General features: G+C 36.3%; 1 protein-coding gene and 1 non-coding gene across 3 annotated transcripts in view; one reads left to right on the top strand and one right to left on the bottom strand.

Moving 5' to 3' along the window:
* MIB1 (MIB E3 ubiquitin protein ligase 1) overlaps positions 1 to 21,950 on the top strand; it is a 129,678-nt gene that overhangs the window by 47,509 nt on the left and 60,219 nt on the right. For both annotated transcript variants that reach the window (XM_081801526.1, XM_081801527.1), the window contains exons 8-10: positions 5,096 to 5,240; positions 7,063 to 7,196; positions 11,724 to 11,831. In XM_081801526.1, the coding sequence (XP_081657652.1) occupies positions 5,096 to 5,240; positions 7,063 to 7,196; positions 11,724 to 11,831 (387 nt within the window). The remainder of the gene's footprint in view (positions 1 to 5,095; positions 5,241 to 7,062; positions 7,197 to 11,723; positions 11,832 to 21,950) is intronic.
* On the bottom strand, positions 19,645 to 19,786 carry LOC115940861 (U4 spliceosomal RNA). Its single transcript, XR_004075592.2, has one exon. It is a non-coding gene; the product is annotated as a U4 spliceosomal RNA (small nuclear RNA).

The following is a 21,950-nucleotide window of genomic DNA, read 5'->3' as shown; positions in this document are numbered from 1 at the left end:
ATTTTATTTATTTATTTGAGAGGGAGAGAATGAGAGCGAGAGTGAGAGAGAGCACAAGTGGGGGAGGGTCAGAGGGAGAAGCAGACTCCCCGCTGAGCAGGGAGCCCGATGCGGGACTCGATCCCGGGACTCCAGGATCATGACCTGAGCTGAAGGCAATCGCTTAACCAACTGAGCCACCCAGGCACCCCTTATTTTAAAGATGAGGAAATCAGAGCTAAGATTCTGAACTGGAGTTTGAACCTAAATCTGTTTACTTCAAAGCCTAAGTTCTCTTTCTCCCATAGTAAGCTGCTATATAAGCAAAACCTGTAGATTATATCTAGAGGGGAATTCTGGGATTCCAGTGGTGGTGGTGTAGGATTTTAATCTTCCCAAATCATCTTGATAAAAATAGTCAACAACTAGATGAGCATAACCAAAAAAAAAGAAAAGCCACAAACATCTATATCAAAACCAGGTTACAGAGTAACCTATTGAACCCTAAAATATGAATTAGTAGTGAGAAAATACTGATAGCTACTAGGTCCACATCTGTCTTTCTGGCAGCAGAGAGAATTAATGGGCATCGGATGGACCTGAGAACAGGGATACTCCAACATAGTTAACAAGTATTCATTGGCTAGTCTAGTAGATTAATGTGGAAACAATAGCTAACCCTGGGAGGGCTCTTGCAGACTCCATTTTGGGGTGAGGGTAATAGGTCCACGCTAAAGGTTGAAGGAGTTGGAGCAGCCTGGGTCTGTAAACTCTCAAAACTAACCAGCCATAGCTCCCTTCCTGGGCAGAGCCCTCCTATTAAGGAAAAAGTGCTGGGAATAGAAGCCACATTGATTACGATAGAGACAGTAGGTGCAAAGGAAAGATAAAAGTTGGAAGGGGATCATAATCGGAACCCCATACATAGTTACTGAAAAATGACAAGGAATAACATAGCTTCTCTATAGACAAATGAAAGTACACTAGAAAGATATGCACAGAAAACTAAAATCTAATGATTCAGAATGAGCCAACAAATTAAAATGATAAAAGATGAAAGAAGAAAATGGATCATAATTAGAAATGAGGTAATAGAACTTAGGAAAGAATTGAAAAGGAGGATAATTTCTGAAAAGAAGAGTAAGCTTGATGCAACACAGATCAAATAAATATGACAGATAATGCCTTAAGAGAAACAGAAGGTAAAAAGAAGAAAAAATTTTAAAATAAAAAATAAAAAGTATTTCAGGAAAGTGACAAAGATAGAGTATCTAATAGACATGTATTAGGAGTCCTTGCAAAAAAGGAAAAACAAAAACCAAAGCATGGAATATAACAACTGCTAAAATTTATAATTCCAGACAAAATGTCCCCAAATTAAATGATTTAAAGCTAAATATTAAAAGGACATATTGCATACCTGGGAAAATTGAGACCACCAAACACTGAGCATAACCTGGTAAAATAACAAAATCTTCAAGAAAAGGAAAAAAATTCTTTGGGTATCTAGGGGAAAAGGTCAAGTTTTACTTATAAAGGAAAGAAAATCTGATCTCAATGCTTTATGATCTCAATGAAATAACATTTAATAACATTTAACTGACTTTCAAGTATAAAGGCTACAAATTGCTGTGAACATGTAAGAATTCAGAGAATCTTGTTCCCATTAGCCTTTTCTGATTAATCTATTAGAAAATGGGTCTCAGACAACCATGGTGACTGGAGAGATACCAACTGAAGGGCTGATAGTGGACATTAAATATGTATTTGTTGAACTAAGATTAAAGGATAGTTAAAGGAAGGGGGAGAATCTATGTAATGGTTATATGCTCTATCATCACAGATAAAGTACAACTGTCAAAAAATGGGATGGGAATGGAGGGAGCATATGGAAAGTTTAGTAAGCTGTTTGCCTTTTAATTATTAACTGGAATGGAATACTATTATTTTAAATCAAAATATGAGGGAGAAAGAAGGTAAGGGTAAGAACATGAGTGACTCATTTCAGCGTTGTACATACTGGGGAACCAGTTGACTCACACACTCTCGCTCTTTTTTTTAAAGAGGGAATTAGGTTTTATATATATAAATTATATATTAGTATTATTGTAAATATAACTGTTAGGACGATGCAGAGTTTATGTGAAAAAAGCAAACAATGGAGGGATTAACCATTAAGTTAAAAAAACAGGTTTCATATCTAAAAAAGGAATGTGGTATAGGGGACAAAGGTAGAAGGGAGACGTCTTTGAATATGTCTTGTTTTATAGATTTGATTTGAAACCACATATATATTTTATACAATTATAAAGCAAAATTAAATTCCTAAAAGTGGAAAATAAAATGAACAAACCTAAATGTGTATCTTCTTGGCATAACCATACAGAGAGAAAAGTACAAGTGATTTTTAAACATAGTAATTTGTCTTTGTATCTTTTTAGGAAGAATATACCCTAAAGAACTGCATGTAAAAAGCAATATTTTAACAGTTTTCAACAGTTTTCAGAGATCTTGTTGTTTGTGGTAGTGTTAATGTTATTATCCTGAGATTGTTGTGTGATATCACAAGAAACCAAATGAGTACTTATATGGTAATTCTGATTCTGTTATCCCCAGTAACCTTGAGAACCAGAATGATCAGGGTGGGAAACAGATATGGAAGTAACATAAAAGGCTGAGTAAAAACCCTATAGTCTTGAATTTGCATTGGAAGAGGGTTTTTACTTATGATTTATTTTATCTTCAAGACAAAACACCCTCCTAGCACTATTTCCTAGCTCTGTCCATGAAAAGACTTAGAAACAATAATTCTAGTAACAATAACCAAACTTGTGCCCAGATTATAGTCTTGAAATAGCCATTCTCTCTGTAAGGAACCAGTCTTTGGAGAAATGGCTAATTCTAGCTCTTGTCAGGAAGTGAACAAGATGAGCCTCATAACAGATGGTAAGGAAGCTATCAGAGGTTTCTAGGTCATGTTAAAAGGATCCAGCAGCCAACTTGGAGTGTTTCTTATCAAATACAGAGACAGATGAACTATTTAAATTATACCAATTAGCAAAGTTCAGATTGTAAGAAAGTTCATAGGGCAAATAACCCTGTTTCTTCAACAAATAACTGGCAAAGAAAAATACATGTATAGACTTTATTTGGAACTTGATTTAAGCAGACTGAAAAATTTTATCATTTATGAGGCAATTCGAAATTTGAACACTGGTATTTTATGATATTACAGAGTTAATTGATAATTTGGGGAGGGTTGTTAGTAGTATTGTAGTTTTGTTTTTTAAAAAAAGTTTACATGGGGGCGCCTGGGTGGCTCAGTCGTTAAGCGTCTGCCTTCGGCTCAGGTCATGATCCCAGGGTCCTGGGATCGAGCCCCGCATCGGGCTCCCTGCTCCGCGGGAAGCCTGCTTCTCCTTCTCCCACTCCCCCCGCTTGTGTTCCTGCTCTCGCTGTGTCTCTCTCCGTCAAATAAATAAATAAAATCTTTAAAAAATAAAAAAATAAAAAAAAGTTTACATGATTAATAATACAGGAGGAGAAAATAGATAGGGGAAAACAAGATTGGCCATGAGCTGAAAATTGTTAAAAATAGTTGATGGGTACATGGGAATTCAAAATACTGTTGTCTACTTTTGTATGTTTGAGACTTTCCATAATTAAACAGTTAAGGGGGAAAAAAAACAAAGAATGCAGCCTCATAGAGTTTGAGATGATGGAAAATTCCAAGAGAAAATGTCTAATTAGAAGTTAAAATTGATGTGTGTTAGAGGGCAGGGAGAGGGATAAATAGGGCGAGAGAAGTATATTTCGGAGTTTTGGAAATAAGGTGATAGTTGTCAAAGTGGATTAAGCTTTTAAGGAAGAAGAGAAAAAAACAAAGGAATAAAATTTGGGGGAGAATGGATTTAGGGATCTGAAAAAGGACAAGGAGCCAGTGAGTGGAGAAAGAGAAGGAACAGGCAGGAAGGTTAGACTGTCATCCAGAAATTAAGGGAATAGTTTCAAGTAGTTGGGGTCAAATGTTGTGGAGAAGGCAAAAGATAAAACACTGAAGGGCAATCTACTCTGTTAGGAAGTAGTCAGGTATTATTACTATTCTTCACCAATTTTCTAGTGGTGTAATTTGCTATTCTGGTGTGCTTAAGAGAATGGGTTTTGGACTGGAGTTTGAAATGGGCCTAATAATAGTGCTTTACTTTCAGGGTTATATGTATTAGGTGAGTTAATTTGTATAAAGCTCTTAGAACAGTATCTGCCACATGGTAAGAGTTGCTGCTGATTGTGTTCTGAACCCAATTGCCCTTCTTTTCCTATATATATATATATATTTTTTTTTTTTAGGTTTATTTATTTATTTTAGAGAGAGAGTGCATGGGGAGGAGGGGCAGACTCCCCACTGAGCACAGAGCCCCAGGTGGGTGGGGCTCCATCCCCCAACCCCAAGTTCATGACCTGAGTCGAAATCAAGTTGGATGCTTAACCAATTGAGCTACCCAGGCTTCCCTTTTTCCCATATATTTAATAAGCATGTTGTTTCTACATACTTCTATCTTGGAATGAATACTGATTCCCTTTTTGGTTTAAGTATAGTTTATTTTAGAAATCAGATTTTATTTTTTTAGGCTAGATTGATGAATTTTGGACTTTTTGATTTATAAATTCTCAAGATGTAAGATAGGATTATGGGGTTAAAAGGTTGGATATCAAAAAGCAAAATTTTATGAATTCTTATGAATGATAGACTGTCATGATTTATTTTTGATTTTATATTCTTGTGGAAGTATTGTAGTTTTGTTTATTAAAATGTTTTTTTTTTTTTTCATTTTTTTAGTGGACAGCAAAGCAAGGTTTATTGAACAATAGTACAAAGCTCCTGAAGAGGGAGGGGACCTGAGACAGTTGCCCTAATAAAATGTTTTTTAAAGATACTCTTTAAAGTTTGTAACTAACAAATAACCCACTTGAATATGTTGTCCTTTAACAGTTTTTTCATTAGGAACAAAAGAAAATTCGTACTTTAAACATGTGAGAACTAATGATTGATTTTTTGTTTTATGGTATGTACTTTAGACTTGGGAACATGAACTTTTTTTTTTTTTTTTTTTGAAAGACTTTAGGTAAAGTTGGCCGAGTACAACAGATTTATTCAGACAGTGATTTAAAGGTGGAAGTTTGCGGAACATCTTGGACGTATAATCCAGCAGCAGTTTCCAAGGTGGCGTCTGCAGGATCAGCCATTAGCAATGCATCTGGTGGTATGTTTGTATTGTTGTGTCTTTAAAAGTAATATGGTTTACATTAGAACCTTTGCTAATTCCTCGATTCTCTTGTACAGTTAATGTTGTATGTGTTCATGGTTTTCTCCCAGATCACATGACCTCATTTGAATGTTGACTGACTTCTATACTTTCTCTAAAGGTTTTTTTATTTTTGTTCTGACTGAGGTATACCCTGGAAAATTTCCTTAAATAGGTGCTTTTTCTTGGGTATTATATCAAGGGCTTTTCCACATCAAATCTGAGAAAACTGAAATTCGTCATTGTATTCTTTAGTCTGAACTTTTGTTTTCTGCCAAGAAACATCACTTTCTTAGCCTACTTTATTCTCTTTTTATTTTCAACATTGTTGCTAGCAGATGGCTTTCTTCCTGGATATTTTTACATATCAGCCATATTTTTTCTATTTATTTTATTTTTATCTTTTTTAAAGATTTTATTTATTTATTTATTTGTCAGAGAGAGAGAGCACAAGCAGGGGGAGTGGCAGGCAGAGGGAGAAGCAGGCTTCCTGGTGAGCAAGGAGCCGGATGCAGGACTCGATCCCAGGACCCTGGGATCATGACCTCAGCTGAAGGCAGATGCTTAACTGACTGAGACACCCAGGTGTCCTCTTACTATTTAATAAGGGTTATTATACATGTAGAAATGTGTAATAATAAGTAGAAAATCATTTTGAAATGTGAGTAAGTAGAAAATTAGTAGGAAATCATTTTGAAATGTGAATAAGCTGGATGCTTGGGTAGACTCATGCCAAAGTCTTTCCTTCCTTGTGCTCCAGCTTTGTATACATAGCCTCAATTCATTCTAGAACAAATTGCAAGTTATTATGTATTGTCATTCAGAAAAGAAGGTAGAACCATAACTAAATTTTAAGAAAGTAAAGGAAAACATTGGGTGACCTCCACAGTTTTATTTTATACTGCTTTCTACTTCCTCTGCTGCTTTCTCTTCTTTCCTGATGTAATTTGCTAGTGTACTTAAAATTTAAATCAGGCGGTGTTTAAATTTTTACTTTGCAGTTAGATGGCATCACAGTAGGCTGACTACCTACAAATTCAAAGAATGAGAATATCCTACTCAAATAATTTGGACTTGGTGTTGGCCCTCTGCCTCACTTTGTGATGCCTTGCTTTCCACTAAGTAGAGCTGAGAGTTAAGGAATAGAACTGGGTAGTTTCTCTACTGATTAATGCTACTTAGGAAAAAAAATCTTATGAAAGAGTCTATGTAAATACATCTCTAGTTCTTTTTTTTTTTAGTCAGTACCAATCACGTGGCACCTGTTGAAGTATGTTAACACTTACATGACCATTTTCAACTGAAAATTGGTTTGTCACTAAAACATTTCCCCAAATATTATAGAGATTACATTGCTTTTAAATCATAATCATTGATTTGTTGATTTATTCTAAGGTCTGTAGCATAGAGCTCCAAGTTGTGGTATGCTTAAAACCTGAAAGGAAGTTTGTATTGTTATGAAACTCCCACTGTAGTGTGTTCATTTGTGATTATCTTTGGTATGACTTCTAAATCTTGAATTGTTATTTATATGTAACTCTCTACTTTTTCTGAATTGGAGAAAACTGGGAATACTTATGAGTTGGAATTTAATGCAGCTTTATATGGTAGTAATTATAACTTGCATGGGTAATATCTGTAGTATAGTATGAAAATAACATGACAGAAATAATAAAAAAGGAAAAGTATGTATTACAGATATGTGGGTAATGCTTGTCTTTTAGTAGTAGTTAAGGTTTGAGATCCTCCTATGTTAGCAGCTTTATTTGATGCTTTACAGAAAGACTCTCCCAACTCTTGAAGAAATTATTTGAAACCCAAGAATCTGGTGACCTCAATGAAGAATTAGTTAAGGCTGCTGCCAATGGAGATGTTGCTAAAGTGGAAGATTTGCTAAAAAGACCAGATGTGGATGTGAGCATTTTAAAAATTATTTGAAGCATATATAAAAATAGAATAGTATAATGAACATAATTCAATAATTACTGAGATTTTTCCACATGTCTTCATCTATTCCTTCTTTGTTTTTGTGAGATATTTTAAAGAAGACACTGGACATCACTCTTCAGTGTACTTTTTTTTAAAAAAATATTTTATTTATTTATTTTGATAGAGAGAGCACACAAGCAGTGGGAGCGGCAGGCAGAGGGAGAAGCAGACTCCCCCCTGAGCAGGGAGCCTGATGCGGGGCTCAATCCCAGGACCCTGGGATCATGACCTGAGCTGAAGGCAGACGCTTAACCGACTGAGCCACCCAGGCGCCCCTTCAGTTTACTTTTCTAAAAGACATTGATATATTCTTATTTTAACACTGTGGCCTATTATACTTAATTTTTTCTTCATTTAATTACTAATGTATTTTTTTAACAATATACATTCTAAAAATTAAAGGGAAAAATAGTTCTACAGGGTTTGTTATGAAAAAATTTCCTTCTCAATTCTGTTTACGCATTCTTCAGAGACAACTATTTTCACCTCTTTCAGTTGATTTTCTTCATATGTTTACCTCCACATCTTCCAATAACATACTTCTATTTTTTTTTTTTTTGATTTTTATGTTTTAGGAGTTATCTTTTGATACTTCACTGTGAAGATGAGGATTCAGCTTTCTTTTCCACCTCCAACTCATTCCCTCCACACACATACACACTCCTCTCAGCTTCTTAATGTGGTTAGGTTGTATGGTAACTTTGTTAAGATTAAAATTAATTGTGCATGTTATTATTTAAATGACATTCATATCTGAGCTGTGGGTGATGCTAGATTGTATTTTCCTATATAACCATTTGCTTTCCTTGGTGTTCATAATTGTTCTTGTATCAAAAAAAAAATTGAGGTGTAATTTACATATAATGAAATACATGGATCAGTTTTGACAAATGCATACATATAATTCACACCCCATTAGATGTAGAACATTTCCTTTATCCCAGGAAGTTCACTTGTAGTTTTTCTCAATCAGTCCCTCTTAACTTCAGACATAACTTAAAGTTTTTTTCATTTGTTTGTAATCTATGTTGTTATAATTAATTCTTCTGCAAACTTCTAATTGTCTAATCTCCCAAGACATGCAGGCATGTCAGGTATGTGTTCATTTCATCTTCTGAGAGATGATAACTGGAGAAAACATAGGTGACTTTGAGTATGGTGATGACTTTTTAGATATAACATCAAAGACATCATCTATGATCTTGTAGGACTTACAGTTTTGTGTTTTACATTTAAGTCTATGATTCATTTTGAGTTAATTTTTATGAAGGGTATACGGTTTGTGTCTAGATTGATTTTTTTCCTTGGGTTACTCCTGGCATCGGCCATTAGGTCTTTTCTCTTGGGCTGGTCTGACTCCCCAGAGAGGTCTCTTAATTCTCCTGCATAGAGGGTATAAACCTGGCGGCCAAGATCATGAATAGTGAGTAAGGGAGGAGGGCTTGGATTCTCAGCATCATCATGCAGATATTTACATAATAAAACTTCTGATTTTAGTACTTTGCCCCACTGATAACAGTGCTTGGTTTCTGTAGGCTAGGGATACTTTACTCTTTGTAGAGAATAAACTTTAAGGTTTCTGCTAGCCTCGGGGTAGACCACTAGTTCAGCTGAGCAGAGTGAGGGAATCCAGGGATCTAAATGCTTTTTTAAATTAATTAATTATTAATTAATAATTTGATTATTAAGTAAATTTATTTATTTTTAAGGATTTTATTTATTTGACAGAGAGAGATAGAGCACAAGCAGGGGGAGTGGCAGGCAGGCAGAGGGAGAGGGAGAAGCAGGCTCCCCGCCGAGCAAGGAGCCTGATGTGGGGTTCAAACCCAGGACCCTGGGATCATGACCTGAGCCGAAGGCAGACGCTTAACTGACTGAGTCACCCAGGTGCCCCTCTAAATGCTTTTAAAACAAACTATTAACCAATGCTTTTTTGTTTACCATCAGCCACCACATTATCCTCATATCCAGGGGTATCCAGTCAATACCTGAGCTTTTTTGGTTTCCTTGGTGGAAGGGTTGCTTCTAGGTTATTCTCGTAGCAGGTTTAGGGCCTGCTTTTCAGCTTCCTGTATAGGTGCTTGCATGTGTGTCTGTGTGTGTGTGTGTGTGTGTTATTTTGCTAGTTCTAATTATCTTTGTGGATTGAGGCTTCAAAGAAAATAAAACTTTGCTCTTGTTTTAGTAAGGTGTTGAGAGGTTATGAAGACAAGTGCAGTCCAACCTTTAAAGAACACTTACAAGTATATACCTTTTTAAAAAAGTTTTATTGAGGTATAATTGTTTATACCACAAATAAATACATAGGGATATAGTCTTTAAGTCTCACAATACTGAAAAACTGTTCTCTTGCCTTATATCTGCACAGCTTCTAGCTCCTCTAATGGGATTTCCTGTTTTTCATAGCATCCTCCTCTTGATTTTTAGATGTAAAGGATTCTTGAACATCTCTAACTGAAGTTTCTTTCTCAAACATTTTATTTCTCTCCATTTGTTTCTTCCAGAGTCATTTTTTTCTTTCTTTTTTTTTTTTTTTGAATTATTTTTTGTGTGTGTTTTCTGTTTTTGAGGTCTTCCTCAAATCTCGAATCTTTGGTTGTCCATTCGTATCTGAATAAGACTTAAAAAGCTTATTGGTAGTTCTCTTTGCTTCGATAGGACTTAGTGACTGACTTTACATTATGGTGATTGCATGTGTGGAGCTTTTGGGGTCTTTAAATGCTAACTCTTGTAGAGGTGTGTTCTCCATGGCTGTTCAGTTGTTTAAGGGAGGAAACCATTTTTCTGCCTAGGGACTAGATGCATAGCAGCTAATGTCCTATCCTTGAGTTTGAGAAGAGTGGCCTGGAGTGTGGCCACTGCACATCAGACTTCTACCTGGAGTTTTTCTTCTTAGCCCTCTCATGTGCTTGCTTTTGCAGGCTTTGACTTTGTGTGGGGTTCCCAGGTTTTGTATTCCTTTTCTCTATAAAGTCAGTCTGTTTTCTCCATTTCAGAAATGTGTTGCTTTTTATTATTTTCTGATGTTAGCTTTCCCTTTCTCTTTGTCTTTATGGCTTTTTATGTTTTTAATGATTTTACTGTCTTTTTAATGTAGTCTGAGGAGGAATAGGATATAAATGTGTGGTCAGGCTACCATCTTCTATGGTTATTTATTTTTATTTTATTTTATTTTTTAAAGATTTTATTTATTTGACAGAGGGAGAGAGAGCACAATCACGGGGAGTGGCAGGCAGAGGCAGAGGGAGAAGCGGGCTCCCACAGAGCAGGGGGAGCCTGATGTGGGACTCGATCCCAGGACCCCGGGATCATGACCTGACTCGAAGGCAGTTGCTTAACCAACTGAGCCACCCAGGTGCCCCTGGTTGTTTATTTTTAAATATTTTATTTATTAAGAGAGAGAGTGCGTGTGCGAGCAGGTTGAGGGGCAGAGGGAGGGGCAGAGGGAGAGGGAGAAACAGACTCCCAGCTGAGCATGGAGCCGGATGCGGGGCTGTATCCCAGGACCTTGAGATCATGACCTGAGCTGAAGGCAGACACTTAACTGACTGAGCCACCCAGGTGGCTTTTATGATTTTATGGATGAGAGTGAGTGGGGTGGGCTTAAGGAATTACACTTAGCCTTGGGTATGTCATGGAGAAATTATACATTTACACAAATCTGAAGTGAGGAGAAGGTTGGAAATTACTGCTTTATGTCATAGTTGTATATAGCTACCCTACTAATTCATTCATGTATTCCTCATGGTAGTTTGCTGACAGTATTCAGTATATTTGTCAAGTTGAAATTATTTATATAGTGGACAATATCTTTTCTAAAAGTTTTCCATTTACTTTATTGCTTTTCTTTCATTGAAACATAGACTTTGAGCTTTAATAATTCAAATAGAAGTAAATATGAAAAACTAATATAACTTACTTTTCTCCCTCACTTGCTTTGTTTTTTCAACGTTGCAGATTGGCTAAAACAGTTCTTTTTTTTTTTTAAAGATTTTATTTACTTATTTGACAGAGAGAGACACAGAGAGAGAGGGAACACAAGCAGGGGGAGTGGGAGAGGGAGAAGCAGGCTCCCGGCAGAGCAGAGAGCCCGATGCGGGGCTCGATCCCAGGACCCTGGGATCATGACCTGAGCCGAAGGCAGACGCTTAACGACCGAGCCACCCAGGCGCCCCTAAAACAGTTCTTTGATAGCTCTTTGAACAATGGAACTTTCATCTTAAAAAAAAAAAAGGAAAAATGTCTGCTCCCCTCTCTAAATTACAGAGAAGTTTCTGGTGATCTGTACTAGGATATATGGAACACCAACCTAAATTATTTTCGAAGAATCATATGGTGTGCTAGATTTATTTTTTTTATTTTTATTTTTTTTCAGTGTGCTAGATTTAAACCTGTACTATATATTGACTCTTTGTGATTTGTGACAATCCTTCATCCTTTCTTTTTATTTAGGTAAATGGACAATGTGCTGGTCACACAGCTATGCAAGCTGCTAGTCAGAATGGACATGTTGACATTTTGAAGTTACTTTTGAAGCAAAATGTGGATGTAGAAGCAGAGGTAATTAAACTAATCTTGAAAAATACTTAAGTAAAAAATTAATGTTCTAGAAATGGTACTTCTGTATTATAAGATGAATTGCTTTCATTCCTAAAATTTAATAATCACCTACGGCTCTTCTGATTGAAAAGAAAAATTTGACAAGAGATAACCTGAAGCATTTCTTGTTTCTCTTTGATCTCTCAATATTGTAGACATAACCCTAAGTGAAGATAGGAGTTGAGTTTTCCTTTACTATGGTTGGACCACCATGCTGCTGGGAGCCCAGATGGGTTCATCCAAGAATCATACTAAAGAAGTTGAGGGAAGGAGAATATATAGATCATGTAGGTCAAGATTTTTACTGATCAGTGACACTCAGAGGCCTTTCTTTATTTTAATCTCATAAGGGAATCAGTAAATTAGAATTTGTTTAGTCTTACTGTTTTTTTTTTTTTAAAGATTTTATTTTATTATTTATACAGAGAGAGAGAGAGAGAGGGCACAAGTAGGCAGAGAGGCAGGCAGAGGGAGAGGGAGAAGCAGGCTCTCCACTGAGCAGGGATCCCGACGTGGGGCTTGATCCCAGGACTCTGGGATCATGACCTGAGCCAAAGGCAGCCGCTTAACCGACTGAGCCACCCAGGCGCCCCTAGTCTTATTGTTTCTTGACCTTAATGTGGATCTTTGAAAATTTTACAGTGCATGTTTATCATTATGTGTATATATGCTTAATAGAGAGTATATTCTTTTAAAAGGGAAATGAATATTTTTTACTGTCATTGGAATTCCAGTTGATAATCTCTGTGTGTGTTGTGAAGGATGTTGTCCTTTGTTACAGTATACTATAACCTCATTATTGAAAAAATACATTAAAATCACATTTGTTGTTGTCTAGTGGAAGATTATTTAGGAATAAGTCAAATCCCATCAAATTTAGACTAGGCAGAAAGTTGTAATTTTGTTCAAATGATACTACCATCTGAGGAAGCTTAATGACTTGAATTTCTGAGGGCTAAATCAGTGGACCAGCCTGTTTTTATTAATTAAAAAATTTTAAAGACACATATTTGAAAAGAGAAGTCTTACATTATTTTTGCTTTTTTTCTCAGATTGAATATATTTTGATTTGTTGGATAGCTACTAAAGAATCAATGGTGTTGTAATTGTAAATAAGTCATTTCTGATGTTGGAATTTTCTGTTGTCTAAAAAAACTTGAATTTTAAATTAGCAGGTAGATGTCTATAAACTATATGATAGTTTCATTATTGTGATACCTTTATGAATGAGATTATATGATTTGATTTTGTTTTCACAGTAGCTATTTTTAATTCACATCTTTCTTGGTTATGAATTTAGGAACCCAGTATATGTTACAAAGTTTCTTTCGGTAATGAAAGACTTAATTTAAATTTAGTATTTTGTAAATGGAAGACAATTACTTTATTGTGTTACTGTTTTCATCTGGCTTGGGGAAATGGAATGAAATTCCCTGAGTTGAATACCCCATTTTTTAAAAAGATTTTATTTATTTATTTGAGAGAGAGAGCACAAGCAGGGAGGGGCAGAGGGAGAAGGAGAAGCAGGCTCCCCACTGAGCAGGAAGCCAGACCTGACAGTGGGCTCAATCCCTTACCCTGAGATCATGACCTGAGCCAAAGGCAGATACTTAACCAACTAAGCCACTCAGGCACCCTGAATATCCCATTTTTTATTTAATGAATCCAGAAACTACAATAGCAACAATTACTAAAATACCAAAGCCCTTCTGATTATAGCTAATAAGGCAAGAGGCCAAAAATAAAATTTTTTGCCTAATTTTTTATAAAGTATGCTTTCTGATTCAGAATTTAATTAATAAAGCAGACAACATGGGACTATCTAGCCATTTGTGTTTCTAAAGACTTCTTGTTCACATGAGAGGTTGTGCACAATGGTGGTGCAGCTGTGGGAGTGGGAACAAAAGTGGCACTGTTCCTTAACTGAACTCAAATACAAAACAAATGGTTAGTTGATAATATAAACCTGGTAAGATTGGAGTTGGAGTGTGGCTCAGTAAGCTAAGTGTTTGCAAATAATTTCTTTGAGAAAGTTTGAAAGTTAGGTCTGTTACTAGATCAGTGGGATATATTTGGACTTCAACCATACCACCTCATTTGAATTTCCATTCTGTGCATTTCTGTTTTAAAAATGCTTGTAGGCAAAAGGAGGTAGGTGGGGAGATGGGATATTGGGTAATGGGCATTAAGGAGGACACTTGATGTAAAGAGCACTGGGTGTTGTATGCGACTGATGAATGATTAAATTCTGCCCCTGACTTCGGCTCAGGTCATGATCCCAGGGTCCTGGGATCGAGCCCTGCATCGGGCTCCCTGCTCCTCGGGAGGCCTGCTTCTCCCTCTCCCACTCCCCCTGCTTGTGTTCCCTCTCTCACTGTGTCTCTGTCAAATAAATAAATAAAATCTTTAAAAAAAAAAAAAATTCTGCCCCTGAAACTAATAATACACTATATGCTAACTAAATTGAATTTAAATAAAAATGTTTAAAATATAAAAACCATTGTAGGCAGATGTAATTTATAGAAATAGTGTGAGAAAGGAGTATTTATACATCAGGTTAAATTAATAACACAGTTTCCCAATTGGCAAAGAAAAAACTACATTTAAAAATTGGGTTAAGATATAAATACAATTCATAGCCTAAGACTAAAACAAAAAAATCATCAAAGTATCATTTTTCTGGAATTTAAGAATTTATTAGAAACAGCAATATAGTTTTTTTTAAAACAGTAGTTCTCAACTGGGGGCATTTTTGTCTCATGGGGGACATTTGGAAATGTCTGGGAACATTTTTTTTTTTTTTTTGAAGATTTTACTTATTTGACAGAGACACAGTGAGAGAGGGAATACAAGCAGGGGGAGTGGGAGAGGGAGAAGCAGGCCTCCCGCTGAGCAGGGAGCCCGATGCGGGGCTCGATCCCAGGACCCTGGAATCATGACCTGAGCCGAAGGCAGACGCTTAACGACTGAGCCACCCAGGCGCCCCGGGAACATTTTTGATTGTCACAACTGGTGGGGGTGGTGGGAGTACTACTGGCATCTAGGTGGTAGAAACTAAGGATGCTACTAAATATCCCATAGTGCACAGTACAGCTCCCACAACAAAGAACTACCTGGCCCAAAATGTAAATATTGCCAAAGTTGAGAAACCCTGGTTTAAAAGATGGAGAAAATAGTTAATTTTACAAATGCACTTAAATTTGTGATTCATCATTTGCCAGCCTGTTTATAAAGTGATTTGTCATTATTAATTTTTTTATTATTGAAAAAAAAATTTTTTTAAAGATTGTGTTTATTTGAGAGAGAGAGAGAATGAGAGAGAGAGAGCACGAGAGGGGGAGGGTCAGAGGGAGAAGCAGACTCCCCACTGAACAGGGAGCCCGATGCGGGACTCGATCCCAGGACTCCAGGATCATCACCTGAGCTGAAGGCAGTCGCTCAACCAGCTGAGCCACCCATGCGCCCTATTATTGAAAATTTTAAATATTTATAAAGGAATAGTATAGGGACGCCTGGGTGGCTCAGTTGGTTAAGCGGCTGCCTTCGGCTCAGGTCATGATCCCAGGGTCCTGGGATCGAGTCCCACATCGGGCTCCTTGCTCAGCAGGGAGTCTGCTTCTCCCTCTCTCTCCCTCTGCTTGTGCTCTCTCTGTCAAATAAATAAAATCTTTAAAAAAAAAATAAAAAAATAAAGGAATAGTATAATGAATCCTATGTTCCCATCACCCCACTTCAGTTATTTTTCATGGCCAATTTTGACTTAATCTGTACCCTCTTCACTCTCCTCTACTGAATTACACTGAAGCAGATCCAGATACATTATTTCATCTGTAAATATTTTAGTATGTATCCCAAAAGATAAGTGTTCTTTTTCTTAAACTTCATTATATCTTTACCAAACGTAAAAGCAATGATAATTAACAGTGATTTTAAAAAATTTAATTGTATTAAAAGTCTTGAGGTTAGGTGAAGAATAAAGAGAATAATATATTTTGTTCTCTAGTTATCTCATTCTGTAACCTTTCATTTTTTTTTTTCATCTGCATTAGGAGGTGAGCTCAAGATAGTATAGATTAGGGGTTGCAAACTATAGCCTGCAGGCCATATCCAGCCCTCCATTTATATTGCTAAGTATTATTGGAATACAGCACATCCATTCATTTATTTATTGTGTATGGCCACTTTCATGTTACAACTGCAGAACTGAATAGTTGTGACAGGAGACTGGGTGGTTGTAAACGTGAAATATTTACTTTCTGGTCCTTCACAGAAAAGTTTGCTAGCCTCTAGTATAGATGACTATTGCAGTTTTTTTTCACTTGACTTAAGCTGTTATTAAACTGAATTGGTGTATATTATAACTTTCTAATATGTGATATCAGATTACATTTTTTTCCTATTTCTTTTTCTTAGGGAAAACGCAGCTATTTTGGAAAGGTATCTCCATGTATGACCTACTGAGTACAGTAGGATTACATTCTGTTTCCTCCTTAATGTATAGGTAAAGGCACTGAGGACTGTGAGATCTTAGGTGTGTTTTTATAGTTGAGCTAATTTTGGATCCTGCAGGGACTCAGTATTTTTTTTCCCCACTGATGAATTATAATAAGAAAGGTGTGGAGGATTGAATGAAAGACCAGTTTAAAACAGTATGTCATTTACAAAAAAAAAAAAAAGTTTTCAAATACAGTATAAATATATACTACAGTTGTCTGGAAACTTTATCATTTAAGGTTAATGAAAACTGTTCTGAAGGCAAGGACTAATAGAGAACAATACTAAATTTTGTCAGAAAACCCACATTATGGTATTGTTGCTGTCTAAAGTGATACTGGGCAAAAAGTTTAATTGGTATAAGCTTCAGTTTCCTTATCTATGATAATAACTTAAAGGGTTGGCTGTGGAGTAAGGGAAATAAGATTCTATTTATAGTGTACAATGACACCAAGGGAATCTAAATTTTTTTTTTTTAAGATTTTATTTATTTATTTGAGAGAGAGAGAATGAGAGACAGAGAGCATGAGAGGGAGGAGGGTCAGAGGGAGAAGCAGACTCCCCGCTGAGCAGGGAGCCCGATGCGGGACTCGATCCTGGGACTCCAGGATCATGACCTGAGCCGAAGGCAGTCACTTAACCAACTGAGCCACCCAGGCGCCCAACACCAAGGGAATCTAATGGTGTTATTATTGCCTTTGATTGTTTCTTTCCAACTGGCAGAAGGCAGAGAATATGGTTTCCTAAACAGATACTAATTCTGTCTGATTCTTACCTAGTAATGAAAACAAAGCTGTAGAAATATTTTATGTAAATGTAAAACTGAGAAGGAAAGGGCAGGTGGGCTTCAAGACTGGTCGGTTTAAGGAAATTCTTCTCTTAAAAACAAGTCAGGACTCAGGATAGTAACCTCTAAAATGGCTCTAGGAATTGGTGTACATAGTTCCTGAGGATTAATGTTAATTCAGATTCTGAGTGGAGGCACCCCCACCTCTCTACCCCCCCAAAGCTGGCACTATTAAGAATGTGGAGTGTCAACAAAAGATTAGATTTGTAAGACCCAGAAAACAGTCTTTAAGTTGCCTTTTATAGGTAGGCAGACTAAAATCTGAGATTGCCCCAACAAAAAAGGTCAAGCTTTAAAAGGAGACAGCCAGAGTTTGTCTTCCCTTACCTGCAAATTCTTTCAGTTGCTCAGGTTGAATTTTACGAAATCATCACTGATTTGTTTTTTCATATTCCTCATCTGGTCCATCACTAAATCCTATTGGCTCTTTAGAATATATCCAGAATTTAAGCAGTTTTTACCCTTCCTGCTGCTACCACCCTGGTCCTCACACTTCTTCCCCCAGATATCCTCGTGGCTTTCTCTCTCACTCTCTTTAGCTATTTACTCATGGCTTTCTCTCTCACTCCCTTCAGCTATTTAATCAAACCCACCCTGGGAGGCCATCCTTTGGCTGTCCTACCTAATCCTTCTTAACTGCAATTATTTTTTCTTTGGCCTTTTTACTACCTAACATTTACATTTTATTTACTTATTTTGTTTATAATGTTCTGTCTCCCCTGCTAGAACGTAAACTCAATGAGGGTAGGAACTTTATTTTGCCCATTGCTGTATCTCTGGTGTCCAGAATGATACTGAGCTTGTAGTAGGCACCCAATAAATATTCAATGAATCAAGCAGAATATACTCCTTCCAAACAATTGTGTTGAAGTTTTAGTATGATCAGAATACCAGCATCTTGATGAATTAAATGAGTTTTAGGAAAAAGAAGATGAAGTACAGTATTACTTACTATATTTAGGGATAATAAAATAGTTGAACTAATTTACTGAAAGTGTCAGCATGTTCAGGAAATGTTTAATTCCATTGATGTTAAAAATCACAGTGGTTACTGAGAAGATTCTGGGAATATAGTGGGGTATGAAATAGTAGAAATTTGGGCGCCTGGGTGGCTCAGTTGGTTAAGCGACTGCCTTCGGCTCAGGTCATGATCCTGGAGTCCCAGGATCGAGTCCCACATCGGGCTCTCTGCTCGGCAGGGAGTCTGCTTCTCCCTCTGACCCTCCTCCCTCTCATGCTCTGTCTCTCATTCTCTCTCTCTCAAATAAATAAATAAAATCTTTAAAAAAAAAAAAAAAGAAATAGTAGAAATTCATCTCGCCCCCTAGATAACAACTGCACTGGCAGAATTCTTTCTGATGTAACTATTTTAGAACTCCGGATTCTATTGAGATCTTGGTACGTCCAGGAGAAGGCACACATTATAATCAAACTTCCAAGAGCTAAGGCCAAAGAATCTTGAAAGCAACAAGAGGGGTGACTTGTCACTTAAAAGGGATCCTTGTAAGATTTTCAGCAGATTTCTCATCAGAAACTTTGGAGCCAGAAGACAGTGGTGGACTGATGTTTTCAAGGTGCTAAAAAGAAAAAAAAAAACCCTGTCAACCAAGAATCCTCTATCTAGCAAAACTCTCTTTCAGAAGTGACAGAGAAATTAAGACAGTCCCCAAAACTCAGGGAATTTGTTACCAGTAGACCTGTCTTACAAGAAATACCAAAGCAGTCCTGCAGGTTGAAATGAAAGAATATTAGATAGTAACCTGTAGCTATATGAGGAAGTAAAATCTCAATAAAAGTATAATATGTAGGCAGTTATAGAAGATAGCATTATTTTAATAATGGTTTATAATTCTTCTTTTTGTTTCCCACATGATTTGAGATTAATACATTAAAAAAATTATTAGTCTAGGGCACCTGGGTGGCTCAGTCGTTGAGTGTCTGCCTTCAGCTCAGGTCATGATCCCAGGGTCCTGGGATCGAGTCCCGCATCAGGCTCCCTGCTCGGCAGGAGGCCTGCTTCTCCCTCTCCCACTCCCCCTGCTTGTGTTCCTGCTCTCACTGTCTCTCTCTCTGTCAAATAAATAAATAAAATCTTAAAAAAAAAAAATTATTAGTCTAAAATCTAGCATTATCGTAACTTTGGTTTGTAAATCCACATTTTGTTTTCTATATATAATTTAAGAAACTGATGGATTTTAAAAAATTATTAGTTTATGTTTTTGATTACACAATGTACAAAATTGTAATTTCGTGATAACAGTAACTGAAAGGGTTGCAGATAGAGCTGTAAATGAGTTGTTTGTTTGTTTTTGTTGTTTTTTAAGATTTTATTTATTTGAGAGAGAAAAAACACGAGCAGGGGGAGGGGCAGAAGGAGGGGTGAGAAGCAGACTCCCCACTGAGCAAGGAGCCCAACATGGGGCTCGATCCCAGGATCCTGGGATCATGACCTGGGCTAAAGGCAGATACTTAATTGACTGAGCCACCCAGGCGCCCCTGTAAATGAGTTTTCAATTAGCAATAATTGTGCCTCAGATAAACCTCACTGGCTATGATACTGCCACTGTGCAAAGCTTTTAAATGAATTTTTATATGTTATTGAAGTTAAGTAAAATGTTTTTTACTTCAAAATATCAACTAAATATAAAAGAGTAATGTAGGAAATGAGGCAACAAAAGCTATGTGGCATCTAGAAAACTTACAGCAAAATGACAGAAGTAAGTTATTCCTTATCAATAATTACTTTAAATATAGGTGGATTAAACTATAAAAGAGACTGGCAGAAGGGATTAAAAAATGATCTAATATATTCTGTGTATAGGAGACTCACTTTAGATGCATAGATACAAATAGGTTTAAAGTGAAAGGATGGGAAAAGATATTAATGCATATAGTAACCAAAAAAGGGCAGGGATAGCTATACTAATTTTAGACAAAACAGACTTTAAATCATGAAGGTTGTAAGAGACTAAGGACATTGTATATTAATAAAAAGTACAATACAGCACAAAGATATAACAATTATAAATATTTATATACTTAATAATAGACCATACAAACATATGAAAAAAATTAACAGAAGTGAAGGGAAAAGGATATTTTTACGATACTAGTTTAAGACTTCAGTATTCTATTCTCAATAAGGTATAGAAGATAAGTAAAGAAATATGAGGACATGAACAACACAATAAAGCCAACTAGAGCTAATAGACATGTACAGAACACTCTACCTAACAACAGCATATACATTTTTCTCAAATGCACCTCGTGTGTTCTTTGTGGTAGACTGTATGTTAAGTCACAAATTAAGTCTCAATAGATTTAAAAAGGTAGATGTCTTACAAAGTATTTTCTTTGACACTTTGATGAAGTTAAAAATCAATAATGGAAGAGAAACTGGAAGATTCACACATTTGTGGAAATTAAATAACATTTTTAAGCAATGAATGGATTAATGGAAATTGTGAGGGAAATAAGACAATACTTAGAGATGAATGAAAACAAAAGCAGAACATACTAAAACCTGTGGGATGTAGTGAAAGCAGTGCTAAGGGGGATATTTATAGCTATAAATGCTTACATTTAAAAAATTGATCACAGATCAACCTAATTTCACAACTTAAGGAACTAGAAAAAAATTAAATTCAAAGATAGCAGAAGGAATGAAATAATAAATATTTGAGCAGAGATAAATAAAACAATAGAAAAGCAGTGGAGGAAATCAGTGAAACCACAAGTTGGTTCTTTGATCAGCAGAACTGATAAATGTTTATTTAGCTAGATTGATTAAGAAAAAACACTCAAATTATTAAAATCAGAAATGAAAGTGGGGACATTACTACCAATTCTACAGAAAAGGAAAGGTTTATAAGAAAGTACTGTAAATAGTTATATGACAACAAATGAGATAACCTAGATGAACTGGACAAATACCTAGAAACACAAAATCTAAGACTGAATCATGAAAATTCAGGAAATCTGAATATACCTATAACTAGTAAGAATATTGAATCAGTAATAAAAGATCTCCTGACAGGGGCGCCTGGGTGGCTCAGTTGTTAAGCGTCTGTCTTCCATTCAGGTGCTGATCCCAGGGTCCTGGGATTGAGCCCTACATCGGGCTCCCTGCTCGGCGGGAAGCCTGCTTCTCCCTCTCCCATTCCCCCTGCTTGTGTTCCCCTCTCGCTGTGTATCTCTCTGTCAAATAAATAAAATCTTTAAAACAAAACAAAACAAAACTCCTGACAAAGAAAAGCCCTTGACCTGATTGATTCACTGATGAATTCTACCAAACATTTAAAGAAGAACTAACACCATTTTTTGTGTGTGTGAATAAAATGATAGAGTTTTATTAAGTGAGGATACAGAAAAACTCTCGGGGCGGGGGGGGTCCCAACAGGCTTGCCCCTAAAACTATTTGTTCTCAAATTTTTCCAAAATAACATAGAGAACACTTACTGACTCATTCTATGAAGCTAGCATTACCCTAATATCACAGCCAGACAAAGATAGTATTAGAAAACTATAAACCAGTATCCCTTGTGAATATTGATGTAAAATTCTCAGTAAAATACTAACAAACCATATTCAGCATAATAAAAGGGTTATACACCATGACCAAGTTGGATTTATTCTTGGAATGAAGGATGGTTTAGCATACATAAATTGATCAATGTGATATATACCACATTAACAGAATGAAGGGGAAAAACTCTGTGACCATTGCAATTGATGTAGAA

This window comes from Leptonychotes weddellii, chromosome 13, assembly GCF_054177405.1.
Source record: "Leptonychotes weddellii isolate Sample4059 chromosome 13, ASM5417740v2, whole genome shotgun sequence".
Taxonomy (NCBI): domain Eukaryota; kingdom Metazoa; phylum Chordata; class Mammalia; order Carnivora; family Phocidae; genus Leptonychotes; species Leptonychotes weddellii.
Note: the sequence above shows the minus strand (reverse complement) of the source record. Positions and strands in the feature narration are given on the sequence as shown.